Consider the following 15,104-nt stretch of genomic DNA (forward strand, 5'->3'; position numbering starts at 1 on the left):
TGGCCATGGGAGAGACTTGGCAACAGTAAGTATATGACTGCAGAAGGTATCTATTGTGGTTTCATTTTTATCTTCAGCGTAGGTTGCAATCATTGCTGTTGTTCTGTTATATACCTCTGTGAGTTTACCACAGGCAACAGCCTTACCATCAAAAAGGAAATATCCGACAGACTGATGTTGGTGAACAGACAGCAGGAGTATCCTGGAGCAGGAGATGAAGAGTAGCGGGAACACTGAAGGCACTGTCCCTACAGCTGCAAGATCAGAGTAAGTTGAGGTTTATACTATTTGTGGATTGAACATTTTGTCGCATTTAATGGTATCAGACTGTTCTTCTTTAAAAAGGAAATGTCTGTCACATAGAGAAGAGCGCGAGACAAGTGGTTGAGGATACAGGTAGTGGGCTTCACGTAAAAAGTCAATGTGGTCAGAGCAGTAAATGAGATGGGGAAGATGGTTGAGAATGCTGTGAATGTCTCAATAATGATACTGTTATAGCGTGAGAAGAAAAAAAGCTGTGGGTTATGAGGGTATCGCAGTTATCATAGTGTCATAGTTGAGTGTCTGAACGTGGTGAGCTGTTCTTGTTCTGGTTAAAAACACTCCCGTAGAACAAGAAAAGAGACGTCTTTAGTGCCATTAGTACATCTGAATTAACTGACTTAACCACTACATGGTTTAACTAGCTAACATAACCCTCTCAAAATAGGTTTCTAACCTCAAGGGTTATCTCTAATTGGTAATATCGTTTTCATAAATGTGTTTTTCTAGAGATGTTGTAATGAGTCAATATAAACACTGTTTACTGGCAACATATCCATGTTCCATTCAAAGAAGCCTAGTATTTACCAACTATCCTGTATGTGAATGACTGCCTTGAATGTCAAAATGATTGTGGTATTAATTTCAAGATTCAAGATTTTAAAGGTTCAAGATTTCCAATATTTCATAGTGTTAAAAGTTACACTTACTTACTCAGTCCTCTTATTCCCACGTGGGACATTAAGCTGCAACAATCTTCTTCTGGAGTCTGTCTTTGACCACAGCTTGTGCCGTCTGTCCCATGACCATTAAAGACCCATCTACATCCAGCTCAGCAGCCACCACTGTCTGTCGCCATGTCGTTTGTGTCCGGTGTATCTTATAAAAGTTATAGTTCACCCTATTACAGAAATGTGTCCGTTGTCGTCTTACCTCGGGTCTTGTCCTGATTCCAAGGCGTCTACTCCACAACCTCTCATAAATCACAAACTACAGACTCTTCTCCAAAATGAATAGGAAAATAAAATACTCCACAGTGTCCCTACTAACGTCACAAAAGTTGAGAAAACCAATCAGAATGCAGGTGAAACCTGTCTGTCCTGCTATCTTTCACAAATGTGTCAGTTCAGGTGTTACAAGAATGTATTTAACGAGCTGTGAGGAACTGAAGAATAAATGAACGTGTCTGTGACAAAGCTTATCTAGGTAGACATATTTGCTCGACATGCATGTTATTTAAGAGTAAAAGTAATCAATAATAATACATTAAATTTTTACCCTGCTTTAAGTTAAAAACAATCTCAAAGTGCTAAAAAGTAGGGATATTGTTACTATTGAGTGTACTGTAACTGATTTCAATGAGCTATTATTAGTTAAAAAAAAACATTGTTCTCTGATAATATAAGGCTAATGTGGAACCAACTTATGGAGATGGGAGGTTGATAGTGTTGGGTTAGGTAGTTTAGTTCTTACAGGTCCCGATTCAGACTGAGATAAATTGACAAAATAAAATGGCTTAAGTATAATTTGGGGGGCTTAAGTCCATATTAAACCAACTTACCTCAAGTCTGAATAGGGCCCCAAGTGCCTAGTGTATAATTCACCACATCCTTGCACAGTTTTCACATTTCTCCACCTTAAATTTAAATATTAAAAGGGATTCAATTGGGCTTTTTTTTCTCCACTGATCTACACAACCAACAACACATTTTCAAACTAAACAAAATGTCCCAATACATTTGGTCCCCTAAGATGGGGGAACTATGACCAAGAAGTGCAGTAATTCCTAAACGGTTCACCCATTATGGATGAAAATACCCTCAACTTAAAGCTGACAGTCTGCACACACACACACAAAACATGCCCTGTTCAAATGGATCATTATTGTGTCACCTGGTCAAATTGTTCACAAAGCAGGATGGGGAATCCTTCACAAACATACAATATCCATTAAATAAATGCATGTCGCTACAACCGCAATAACATCTGCTAAATAATGTGTGTGTGACCAATAAAATAAAATGTTATTTGATGTAAAAAAAAATATTTAAAAAAATGTTTCATCAAGAATGATTAGAGTGTTCCTGGCGGTTTTCTCTCTCTCCTCCCCTCTCTATCTCTCCCACCTCTCTCGCTCTCCCCCTCTCTCTCCCCCTTCTCTCTCTCTCTCTCTCTGTTCTCTGCCTCGAAATGGAATGCTCATCCACCATCACTCAACATTCAACAATTATCTGGGCTAGAATGATTGCACACAGGATAAGTGCATCAATAACAGTCTTTTCAGAGACAAATTAAAGGTGTTACCTTTGATGCGGTTTCATCATTTTGAAAAACACTGCAAAGATTCCTGGGTACACCACCAAGGCTGCTGCTCTGATAACAGGATAATATCTCCCTCCATGCCCCTCCTCTTTTTTGTGTTGTATGTGAAAAGCAAATACAACTGTAGATGGAGTTGTAGTTGTCTCAAAATGAATGTAAACTCCACCCACCCGGCCCCTGGGAAAGCTTAAACTAACAAAGTCAATGTCTGGGCGCTCTTGTCGAGTATCTCAGACTATGTCATGTTATTTGAAGATGATTTAGTGGAACCAGTTGGATGATTGTATGGACTGTAGGCTACAATGCTGTTTTCTGAAAGAAAAAAACTGAAGGTGACGCTGCTGCATCTCTTCGGTATGTGCACCTTGATTATGGTGACTGTGGTTGTGGAGACTTGAGACTAGAGACAGCTTTGTTAAACTCATGTGTGACACCTTTAAACATTTTTCCATGTGATACACAAACGTGATATATATATATAGGTAAGCTATACATGTCGGCTTATTAGTCTTATTAGTTATGTTCCCAAATGTAATTACTGTGTCTGCAGGCTTGGCTACCTGATGCTTTATACAATGTTATGGGACTTCCACTGTTGTTCCAGGCGTAGCCTACACCCTCAAGTTACACAACTGATATAAAAAGGTGGCATCGACCCATTTGCTAAGGTTGTAGGGAGTTTTTATGTGCAAAAGCAATTACTGGGGGCTGGGTGCTGTTTTTTGTTCCTTTTTTACCTCTTTTATTTTTCAGGGGGTTCTACAGCACCCCAATTTCGCGTGGCTATGTTCACAAGCGTCGATGGCTACACCTAACAACAGTTGTGTGAAAAAAACTCTCTGTTTTATCTCATAGAGAAAGCGAAGTTGATCAACTTGAGTAACTCAACGTGACTTTATCTATTTCTCTGGGACAAATGATCTGACTGCAACCAATTAGCCTCTTATTTGAATGTTGGGCTTGAATGTGAGCTCACACAAGTCATTCCCCTCCGTGTTCAGGATGGAGAAGAGAGAGCATTTCCTCTTGGTAACGAGATTTTATCAACTCACTGCATTAGATGTTTGTCCAACTTGCCTAAAGTGCTGCTCTTAAACAACTTCCCCATTTCTGAAACTGTAACATGAACAACTGTGTTTATGTTTTTCGTATGATGTTTTAAAACATTATTGTCATGATAAGAACTAGAGTTGGGAATCTCCTCCATGGTGTTGTATCATTGAAGGACAATGAGCATACTGTAGGTCCATCAACTAAATTAAGAACCCCCATAGATCAATCATCCAGGGCCTGTTTCCTGGACACAGATTAAGCCCTGGACTGAAAAGTATGCACAATGTAAAATCTCCATTAAAATAGGGTTTTAGTCCAGGACTAGGCCTAATATGTGTCTGGGAAACAAGCCCTCAAAGTATTTAAGATGTAGTGTGAGAAGGAAATGATGTGGGTTTTCAGGTTTTGGTTTTGTCTGTCAGCTCTATCTTCAGTTTCTTGACTGAGGTGCTTGTAAACTGTTAAGGGACTGTAAGGTATTTATAATGAGGGATACCTGGAGAAAATCGGACCTCTCTGAAATGAATATGGATGACCCTTCAGTAAAATATATTTTTACACTCCCTGACCAATGAGACAAGTGACCCTCCCCTGTACCCAAAATGAGACAAAGTGGATAGCAGAGAACATGCCTACCCTTTACCCTCAATCCTCGGACAGACCAGAGCCTTTAGATATGCAGTTTTAGAAGCTGTTCTTCATTTTTTGTAAGCATTAGCCTACATGCCAAAGTTGTCAGACGGTTGTGGATTCACATTCCACCGCGGACAAGGGTAAAGGGGAAAAGATCTCCATTATAATAAAAGCACTGCATGAATCTATCATCTTATTTGAATTCTGAGAAGAAATGGCCTTTTTAAACACTTTTATGCAATTCTACTTAATTTTACATGACTGGAGACTAGCAGAATCTTTTAATATCACACCAGAGCAAGACACGGAATGAGCTCATGAAGCAGCACCAGAGAGGCTGTGATTTCAATACAGGCTGTTAAATAAGAGAGAAAAAATGTGTAATAAATGTGATAAATATTTCTCTCCGGAACATGTGTGCCACAGTTATTGGCACCCCTAGAAATTCTTATGAGTAAATCTAACTGAAGTATATTCCCATTCATATTTTATATTTTTAAGTTCACCTGAGTTATTAGGAATGCTTAAGTGGTAAGCCATGACTTCCTTTTTCACCGGGGTATAAATAGGAGGTGACATACAGGCCGAGTTCCTATATTTATCCATCGCTATGGGAAAGACCCGAGAATACAGTAATGTTGTGCAACAAAATGTTGCTGGGCTGCACAAATCAGGAAATGGTTAAAAGAACATAGTTCAACGTTTGAAAATGCCAATGGAATAATAGTGAAAACTATGAAATAACACACATCAAAACTATGAAATAACACATATGGAATCATGTAGTAACCAAAAAAGTGTTAAACAAATCTACATATATTTGAGATTTGAGATTTTTCAAACTAGCCACAGTTTTGCACACTGTTGGCATTCTCTCAACGCATTTCAGATAACAGGTGTGCCTTTTTAAAAGTTCATTTGTGGAATTTCTTTCCTTCTTAATGCGTTTGAGCCAATCAGTTGTGTCTTACAAGCTAGGGTTGGTATACAGAAGATAGCCCTATTTGGTAAAAGACCATGTTCAAATTATGGCAAGAACAGCTCAAATAAACAAAAAGAAATGACAGTCCATCATTACCTTTAGACATGAAAGTCAGTCAATCCGGAAAATTTCAAGAACTTTGAAAGTTCCTTCAAGTGCAGTCGCAAAACCATCAACCGCTATGATGAAACTAGCCCTCATGTGGACCATCACAGGAGAGGAAGACCCGGAGTTACCTCTGCTATAGAGGATAAGTTCATTCGAGTTACCAGCCTCAGACATTTTCAATTAACTGCACCTCAGATTGCAACCCAAAAAAATGCTTCACAGAGTTCAAGTAACAGACATATCTCAACATCAACTGTTCAGAGGAGACTGTGTGAATCAGGTCTTAATTGTCAAATTGCTGCAAATAAACCCCTACTAAAGGACACCAATGAGAAGAAGAGACTTGCTTAGGCCAAGAAACAACAGCAATGGGCATTAGACTGGTGGATATCTGTCCTTTGTTCTGATTAGTTCAAATTTGAGAGTTTTAGTTCCAACCGTCATGTCTTTGAGAGACACAGAGTAGGTGAATGGATTATCTCTGCATGTGTGGTTCCCACCATAGGGCATGGAGGAGGAGGTGTGATGGTGTGGGGGTGCTTTGCTGGTAACACTGTCTGTGACTTATTTAGAATTCAAGGCACACTTGACCAACATTGCTACAACAGCATTCTGCAGCAATACACCATCCCATCTGGTTTGCGCTTGGTGGGGCAATCATTTGTTTTCCAATAGGACAATGACCCAAAACACACCTCCAGGCTGTGTAAGGGCTATTTGACCAATAATGAGAGTGATGGATTGCTGCATCCGATGGCCTGACCATCACATTCACCTGACCTCAACCAATTGAGTTGGTTAGGGATGAGTTGGACCGCAGAGTGAAGGAAAAACAGTCAACAAGTGCTCGGCATATGTGGGAACTCCTTCCAGACAGTTTGAAAAGCATTCCAGGTGACTACCTCATGAAGCTGGTTGAGAGATTGCCAATAGTGTGCAAAGCTGTCTTCAAGGCAAAGGGTGGCTACTTAGAAGAATCTAAAGTATAAAATATACTTTTTTGGTTACTACATGATTCCATATGTGTTATTATTCTACAATGTAGAACATAGTAAAAAAAATAGAAAAAACCTTGAATAAGTAGATGTGTCCAAACTTTTGACTGGTACTCTATATTTGAGAAAAAAACATGTTTTATGTAAGAATGTATTTTTTCTTTCAATTATTTTACTTTAATTAAAGTTTGTATTTGTGTGATTTGTTAAATGAAAGACCAAGAGGATAAACAATAAAGACGTTTTTTCACTGCCCATTTTGCTCATATTTACCAAGGGTGCCAAAATTAGTGGAGAGCACTGTATATATTGTATCTGTCCCTAACAATATAAACAAAATCATACCGCTGCATTTAGCCTGTACAAAATATATTTTGGCCAGTTATGAAGCTGTATGTTTGTGTAACAAGTCATGCATGCAAATATCTATTGTCCTCTTTTGTCTTGGTCAATTTCAACGAAGATTAATGTGTTTTATTTTAACACTTTATTAAACAGTGCATACAGCTATACTCTGATCTTTGTTTTTTTATTTAATTGTTTCTTAATGTTTCTTACTGTTCATAAGTCAGGCTTCTGAACAAGACAAAGCACCATCTCGGCAGCATCACTGGATGTATATTAAGCAGTACTTGAGTAAAAGTAAATCAACCTTAATAGAAAATGACTCAGGTAAAAGTGAAAGTCACCCAGTAAAATACTACTTGAGTAAAAGTATAAAAGTATTTCGTTTGAAATATACTTAAGTATCAAAAGTAAAATCAAATTTCTTAAATTAAGCAAACCAGACGGCATCATTTTCTTGTTTATTTTAAATGTACGGATAGCAAGGGGAATGCCCCAACACTCAGACATCATTTACAAACTAAACATGTGTTCAGTGAGTCATCAGATCAGAAGCAGTAGGGATGACCAGGGATGTTCTCTTGGTAAGTGTGTAAATGTTATCATTGTCCTGTCCTGGTAAGCATTCAAAATGTAAAAATAGTACTTTTGGGTGTCAGGGACAATGTATGGGGTAAAAAGTATATATATATATATACAGTATATATATATATACAGTATATATATATATATATATATATATATATATATATATATATATATATATATATATATATATATATATATATATTATTATATTATTTCGGAATGTAGTGAAGTAAAAGTAAAACTGGTCAAAAATATAAATAATCAAGTAAAGTACAGATACCCAAACAAACTTCTTAAGTAGTACTTGCAAGTATTTTATTAAGTGGTCAATTGTTTGGATCAGTGTCAGCAAAAATAGTGACTAAAATATTTCCAAACATTTCAGTCTCCCGTCTGTCATGAGCTGCCAGAGTTTCCCGTCTGTCATGAGCCCACCAGAGTTTCCCGTCTGTCATGAGCCGCCAGAGTCTCCCGTCTGTCATGAGCCGCCAGAGTCTCCCGTCTGTCATGAGCCGCCAGAGTCTCCCGTCTGTCATGAGCCGCCAGAGTCTCCCGTCTGTCATGAGCCGCCAGAGTCTCCCGTCTGTCATGAGCCGCCAGGGTCTCCCTTCTGTCATGAGCCGCCAGAGTCTCCCGTCTGTCATGAGCCCCCAGAGTCTCCCGTCTGTCATGAGCCGCCAGAGCCGCCAGTCTGCAAGGAGCCACCAGCGCCACCAATCTGCATGGAGCAGCCAGAGCTGCCAGTCTGCATGGAGCAGCCAGAGCCGCCAGTCAGCATGGAGCAGCCAGAGCCGCCAGTCAGCCAGGATCCACCAGAGTCGCCAGTCTGCCAGGATCCGGCAGATCCGTCAGTCTGCCAGGATCCGCCAGTTTGCCAGGATCTGCCAGAGCCGCCAGTCTGCCAGGATCTGCCAAAGCCGCCAGTCTGCCAGGATCCGCCAGTTTGCCAGGATCCGCTAGAGCCGCCAGTCTGCCAGGATCCGCCAGTCTGCCATGATCCGCCAGAGCCCCCATTCAGCCAGGATCCGCCAGAGCCGCCATTCAGCCAGGATCTGCCAGAGCCGTCAACCTGCCTGAGCTATCTCTTAGTCTTGGGCTACCTCTCAGTCCTGAGCTACCTATCAGTCCTGAGCTACCCCTCAGTCTTGAGCTACCCCTCAGTCTTGAGCTACCCCTCAGTCTTGAGCTACCCCTCAGTCTTGAGTTACCCCTCAGTCCAGAGCTGCCCCTCAGTCCAGAGCTGCCCCTCAGTCCAGTGGGGCCCTTTGTTAAGGTTACTAGGCCAAGGTCGGCGGCGAGGGTCGCCACTCAAGGGACGCTAAGTAAGCAGACTAAGACTGTGTTGGAGTGGGGGGGGGTACTGTCACGCCCTGGCCTTAGTATTCTGTGTTTTCTTTATTATGTTGGTTGGCCAGGGTGTGACATGGGTGATTTATGCCAGAGTCTCCCGTCTGTCATGAGCCGCCAGAGTCTCCCGTCTGTCATGAGCCGCCAGAGTCTCCCGTCTGTCATGAGCCGCCAGAGTCTCCCGTCTGTCATGAGCCGCCAGAGTCTCCCGTCTGTCATGAGCCGCCAGGGTCTCCCGTCTGTCATGAGCCGCCAGAGTCTCCCGTCTGTCATGAGCCCCCAGAGTCTCCCGTCTGTCATGAGCCGCCAGAGCCGCCAGTCTGCAAGGAGCCACCAGCGCCACCAATCTGCATGGAGCAGCCAGAGCCACCAGTCTGCATGGAGCAGCCAGAGCCGCCAGTCAGCATGGAGCAGCCAGAGCCGCCAGTCAGCCAGGATCCACCAGAGTCGCCAGTCTGCCAGGATCCGGCAGATCCGTCAGTCTGCCAGGATCCGCCAGTTTGCCAGGATCTGCCAGAGCCGCCAGTCTGCCAGGAACCGCCAGAGCCGGCAGTCTGCCAGGATCCGCCAGAGCCGCCAGTCTGCCAGGATCCGCCAGAGCCGCCAGTCTGCCAGGATCTGCCAAAGCCGCCAGTCTGCCAGGATCCGCCAGTTTGCCAGGATCCGCTAGAGCCGCCAGTCTGCCAGGATCCGCCAGTCTGCCAGGATCCGCCAGAGCCCCCATTCAGCCAGGATCCGCCAGAGCCGCCATTCAGCCAGGATCTGCCAGAGCCGTCAACCTGCCTGAGCTATCTCTTAGTCTTGGGCTACCTCTCAGTCCTGAGCTACCTATCAGTCCTGAGCTACCCCTCAGTCTTGAGCTACCCCTCAGTCTTGAGCTACCCCTCAGTCTTGAGTTACCCCTCAGTCCAGAGCTGCCCCTCAGTCCAGTGGGGCCCTTTGTTAAGGTTACTAGGCCAAGGTCGGCGGCGAGGGTCGCCACTCAAGGGACGCTAAGTAAGCAGACTAAGACTGTGTTGGAGTGGGGGGGGGTACTGTCACGCCCTGGCCTTAGTATTCTGTGTTTTCTTTATTATGTTGGTTGGCCAGGGTGTGACATGGGTGATTTATGTGTCTTGTTTTGGAGTCTATGGGGTTCTGTTCAGTTGAGTGTTCTAGGTAAGTCTATGGTTGTCTAGATTGGTTCTCAATTAGAGACAGGTGTTTATCGTTGTCTCTGATTGGGAACCATATTTAGGCAGCCATATGCTTTAGGTATCTTGTGGGTGATTGTTCCTGTCTCTGTGTTTGCACCAGATAGGCTCAGTCACTTTGTTTTTTATTTTTTCCTTGTTTTGGAAGAGAAGAGAACGAGCGCCATTCTCCTTGCGGAGATGGTGCTAAATACATCAACACGGTCGGTCCCTGGGATTGGGCTGGCCAACACGATTCGGTTTGCTTGGAAGGAAAAGGAGTTGGAACCTTTAGGACGGGAAACTTTTGGAAGGATAATATTGATGGGGATTCTAAAGCTGACGGTGAAGGACGTGTTTTGTTTCCAAGGCAACTCGTTGGAGGGAGCATACAACGTGGCACTATATACAGAGGAGAAACACGATGATATCCTGAGAAGGGCAAGAGCAGTGGCAGGTGAGAGGCAGATGTGCCACTATGAAATAACAAGCCTGGCGAAGAATAACTTTAGGGTTGTAACTGTCAACATTTACAACCCTTACGTTAAGGACGAAGAGGTCAGGGCTTTTCTGGGGAGATACATGGATAACGTCTCCTCAGCAAGGCACCTCAAAGACTCCCTTGGGTTTTGGAATGGGAGGAGAGGCTTCCAGGCCCTCCTCAGATAGGACCCAAAGGGACATGGTGGCTACCACCATCCTCCTGCTATGTTCTCCCTAGGGGCTGACTGGGGGACGTTGTTTTATGCACGTCAGCCCCCATTTTGCAGGCGCTGTGTGGCCTACGGACACATATTCGCCTCGTGCAGCACAAGAAAATGCAGATTTTGTGGATCTGAGGAACACGAGGCGAGGGATTGTGACAAGCCTAAGGCGTGCCATGGGTGTGGCTCGTCAGCACACCTGTGGCTGGGGTGCCCGGCCCGTCAGAGGTCATATGCGTCTGCGGCTGGGGGGGAGCAGGAGCGGGGGATGGGGGAAGAAGAGGAGGGGAAGGAAGCACGCCTCATGACCAGAGTACAGGTCCAGAGGGGAAGGCCGCAAGGAAGGAGGAGGAGCAAGAAGCGGCGGATGGAAGAGAGAAGGAAACGGAAGGCACGGGAGTAGGAGAACCAGGAAAAGCGTCGGAAGAAGGCAACCGAGTGGAGGAGCATGAGAGAGAAGAAAGTGAGGGAGGAGTGGTGGAGAAGGAGACGGTGGAAGAGCAAGTGGACTGGGGGGAAAGTGCCCTGGTGGAAGAGATGAGGGAATGGTGGAGGAGCTGGCGGGGGGGGGGGTTATGTCTCCACTGCCGCCATCACCAAAGAAGAGAATGAAGAGGAGTGTGCGATTGGCCGACAGTGAGAGGGAGGGGATGGCCAAGAGAGTGATGGGGGTGGGAGAAACCTCTGGGTTGCTGCTGGTTTCCCCAGGCCCTCAACTTCTGTTGGGTGGGGACACACCTAACAATACTCAGGACTGGGTACAGGAGGAGGTGGGGAGTTTTTTGTTTGGGGACTCAGCCTCCCCGATTTTTTTCCAAACCAGCTGCAGCACTGGGGAGGGGGAGGAGTGTGGGGGTAGACCCAGGGTGCAGGGCACCCCGGAGCCAAACACTATTCCTGCATCCTGAGTTGGTGAGATGGAGGAAGGGGGGGGGATGTCGGGAGTACGGATGGTGTTCTCACCGGTAGATATGGAGCAGGGGAGCATTTGGGTGAGTCTCCTGTTTGTTTTGTCTGGGTTTAGAATTTGAGTGTATTACATGTTTTTATTTTTTCATGGGGTCTAATTTTACTTTTGTTAGTTTAAATGTAAGGGGTTTAAGGGATTTTGTTAAGAGGAGGGCGGTTTTTAGTTATTTGGAGGGTGTGGGGTTTGATTTTTGTTTTTTACAGGAGGTTCACCTGAGGGATGGAGGGATGTTAGTAGGTTTAAGAGGGAGTGGGACAAGGGGGAGTCGGTTTGGGGTATTGGGGGTGCACTCATCGGGGTAGGGATTTTGTGTGGGCACAGGGAGGTAAAAGTGGAGGATTCTTTTGTGGTAATGCAGGGAGGGTTATAGGGGTGGATGTCACGATAAGGGATTGTAAATTTAGATTAGTGGTGGTGTATGGCCCACAGGTGGTGGCAGACAGGAGGGAGATGGTGGACTGTCTGACGCCCCTGTGTGTCACAAATAGGAAATTAGTGATAGGGGGGGATTTTAATACAGATTTAGGAAGAGGGGGGGATAGCAGTGCAGGCGCCATTGCCAGGCTAATGGCTTTCCATGGTCTGGTAGATGGTGGTCTGCACACTACTCCGAAAATGGACGGTCCTACATGGCGCAACTCCAGGGGGGTTGAGCGGAGGCTCGACTATATTTTTGTACCCAGGTCTTTGGGTAAGTTGTCTGGGCGGCTGTTGCCTGTATTCTTTTCGGATCACGACAGGGTGCTCCTGCAGGTGGGGTCGCCAGTCTGCCTCTTTGGTAGGGGGTACTGGAAGTTAGATCGGGATGTGCTGGAGGAGCAGGCTTTTGTTGACAGGTTTTATGGTTTCTTTTGGAGGCTTGAAGGCCTCCGGTCCATGTGCGAGGGGGTGTTAGAGTGGTAGGAATTAGTTAAGGTGAGGATTAGGGCTTTTATAATAGGGTATTGCAAGAGGAAAAAAAGGGAGGAGAGGAGGGAGGTGGATCGTATCCAAAGGTTAATTGAACTTGAATACGAGGCAGGCAACCTCGGCGGGTCGTTTGACTGGGAGAGATCCGCAACCCTAAAGGCGCAGCTCAGGGAGTTGCAGGAGCGGAAGGCTCGAGCTTTCCTGGAGCGTGCGCATAGTGGCTTTCTAGAACATAATGAGACTTGTTCTGCTATGTTCTTTACGTTGGTTAGGGCCAGACAGAGTAGGAAGGTAATGCATGGTGTTAGGGAAGAAAATGGTAGTATAGTTAGAGAACCAGAGGATATGGTCAGGGTGACAACTGATCATTTCCAAGGTTTATTTAAGGAAAGGGAAATAGATGTAGAGCAGGGAAATGTGTTTTTAGAACACTTGTCCAGGCGGTTGCCGGAGGACATTAGAGAAGTGATGGAGGCCCAGATCTCACTAGAAGAGGTTGAGAGCGCTCTTAGGAGGATGGGAAAAGGGAAGGTGCCTGGGATGGATGGGCTGCCGGCTGAGTTTTATCTCAAGTTTTGGGGTATACTTGGACCAGTGGTCCTCGAAGTCTTGAAGGCCATCCTTGAGACGGGGGTCCCAGGGGGATCAATGGCTGTTGGTGTGCTGTCACTTTTATATAAGAAGGGGGAAGTAACAGACCTTGACAACTGGCGGCCGTTGACCTTGCTGTGTGTAGATTACAAGCTACTTTCAAAGGTTATAGCAGACCGGTTGCGCACAGCCCTTCCCTACGTCGTTCATGAGGATCAGACGTGTGGGGTAGAGGGCCGCTCTATTAGATGGAACCTACAGTTAATCAGGGACTCCATCGCTTGGGTTGAAGATAGAGGACTGCCTTTAATGGTAGCAGCGCTAGATCAGGCGAAAGCCTTTGATCGCGTGAATAGATCCTTTTTATTCAGAGTGTTAGGTCGATTAGGATTTGGGGAGAAGTTTATAGGATGGATTCATTATATGTCGGAGCGGGGTGCCGAGTTAGTGTAAATAGTCACTTGGGTGATGTTTTTGACCTCTCGTCTGGGGTCAGGCAGGGGTGCCCACTCTCGGCTCTCCTCTTCGTTCTGTACATGGAGCCTCTGGGGGCTGCCATTAGGGCAGACACAGGGGTGGAAGGCTTGCTGATCCCTGGAAGTGGTGGACTGCGTGTTAAGATGACGCAGTACGCCGACAACACTTCCTTGCTGTTGTGCAAGGACTCGTGCCTGACAAGGTCCCTTGCCATTTTTTGGGATTTCACCCGAGCGTCGGGAGCAGTTCTGAACCATGCAAAGTCTTCCGTCAAGTTTTTCGGAAGATGGCGCGGTAGAACGGATGTGCCTGGGGGGTTATCTCTCTGTGAAGGGGCCCTGAGGATTCTCGGGGTCCATTTTGAGACCTCCGGCTCAGCGACGCTAAACTGGAACATGCGTATCGCAGTGGTACAGAGGAAGCTAGCAATGTGGAAGGCTAGGTATTTGTCTTTTTTGGGCAAAGTCCTGGTCCTAAAGGTGGATGTGTTGCCGTCTCTTTTGTATTTGGCGTAAATCTACCCATTGCCGGCTTGTCTGAGGAGGCCTCTAGTGAGGCTTGTGTTTCAGTTTATGTGGAGTGGCAGGTGCGAGTGGGTTTCCAGGGCACGCATGATCTGTCCCATCGGGGAGGGAGGTAGGGGGGTACCACATTTCCCCCTCAAGCTGGACACAATTTTTGTTTCTTTCTTGTTAACGGAGCTTGTTCAGCCAGTGATACACCCGTCCGGTTACCTCCTGCGGGTGTTCTTCTCGTATCAGGCGAGAAGCATAATGGTGTGGTCTAACACGGGTCCTCGGGCGGAACAGCTGCCGTGGCCCTTTGGTCATGCGCCCAAGTGGCTGCGTGCGCACACTGAGGTTGAAGTTGCCCGAGTAGGTTTAGATCACAGGCACTTGTACGAGGAGGTCAGAAAGTCAGGGAGTCCGGCGCCTGTAGTGGGCATCTCGGAAGTGGTCTGGGAGGGAGTGCAGTCTGGACAACAGGCTCAAGAACCTGAATTGGTTGAGCCTTCATAAGTGCTTGCCGGTACGTTCCATCTTGTACCGGTATAGTTTGGTGCAATCCCCCACCTGTCCAAGATCCTCTTGTGGCAGGGAGGAGACTGTGCGCCATGTCTTTTGGGACTGTGCCTTTGCCGGAGTAGTATGGGCTAGGTTTGGTAAAGAGGGATTTTGTATTGACGTGGGCCAGGTTAGAGAGGGGTGTAGGGAGAGCGAAAGGGACGGATAGGGACAGGTTTCTACTCTGGCTTCTCGTGAGTCTCTTTAAACGGGGGCTGTGGGAAGCAAGGCAGAACATGGTGAAGACAGGGAGAGATTGGGGGGTGGAAGGGATAGTGAGGAGGGTGGAAGGAGATTTGAGGGGGAGGATGAAGAGGGAGGAGAGGAAGTGGGGGCAGCATGCTGCTCGGGAAAGGTGGAAGGGGGGGTTTAGGGCTGGGTGTCAGACAGCTGTTAGATTTGTAAGAGGATAGATTAGGGACGGGGAGATAGGGAAAGGTATTTTGTAGGGTGACGGGGAGGGAAGATGCTCCCCTGAGGTTTTGTTTGAGGTTTATGTTGTTTAATTAGTTTAATTAAAATACCATTATTTGAGTATGTATGTAAAATTATGAGTTGTAAAGAATGAATGGTATTGAAGATA

At 45.7% G+C, this 15,104-nt stretch overlaps 1 protein-coding gene across 6 annotated transcripts in view; it reads left to right on the forward strand.

The window, feature by feature from the left end:
• LOC124012308 overlaps positions 1-15,104 on the forward strand; it is a 26,045-nt gene continuing 10,941 nt past the window's right edge. For 4 of the 6 annotated variants that reach the window (XR_006834694.1, XR_006834696.1, XM_046325787.1 and 1 more), the window contains exon 1: positions 2,789-2,937. Coding sequence is in view for 2 of the 6 variants with exons in the window: in XM_046325787.1 (XP_046181743.1) it covers positions 2,886-2,937 (52 nt within the window). In the remaining 4 variants the exon portion in view is untranslated. Of the gene's footprint in view, positions 268-2,788; positions 2,938-15,104 lie in introns of those variants that run through there. The other 2 variants (XR_006834695.1, XR_006834697.1) reach the window with 1 other exon arrangement.

This window comes from Oncorhynchus gorbuscha, linkage group LG24, assembly GCF_021184085.1.
Source record: "Oncorhynchus gorbuscha isolate QuinsamMale2020 ecotype Even-year linkage group LG24, OgorEven_v1.0, whole genome shotgun sequence".
Lineage (NCBI taxonomy): Eukaryota > Metazoa > Chordata > Actinopteri > Salmoniformes > Salmonidae > Oncorhynchus > Oncorhynchus gorbuscha.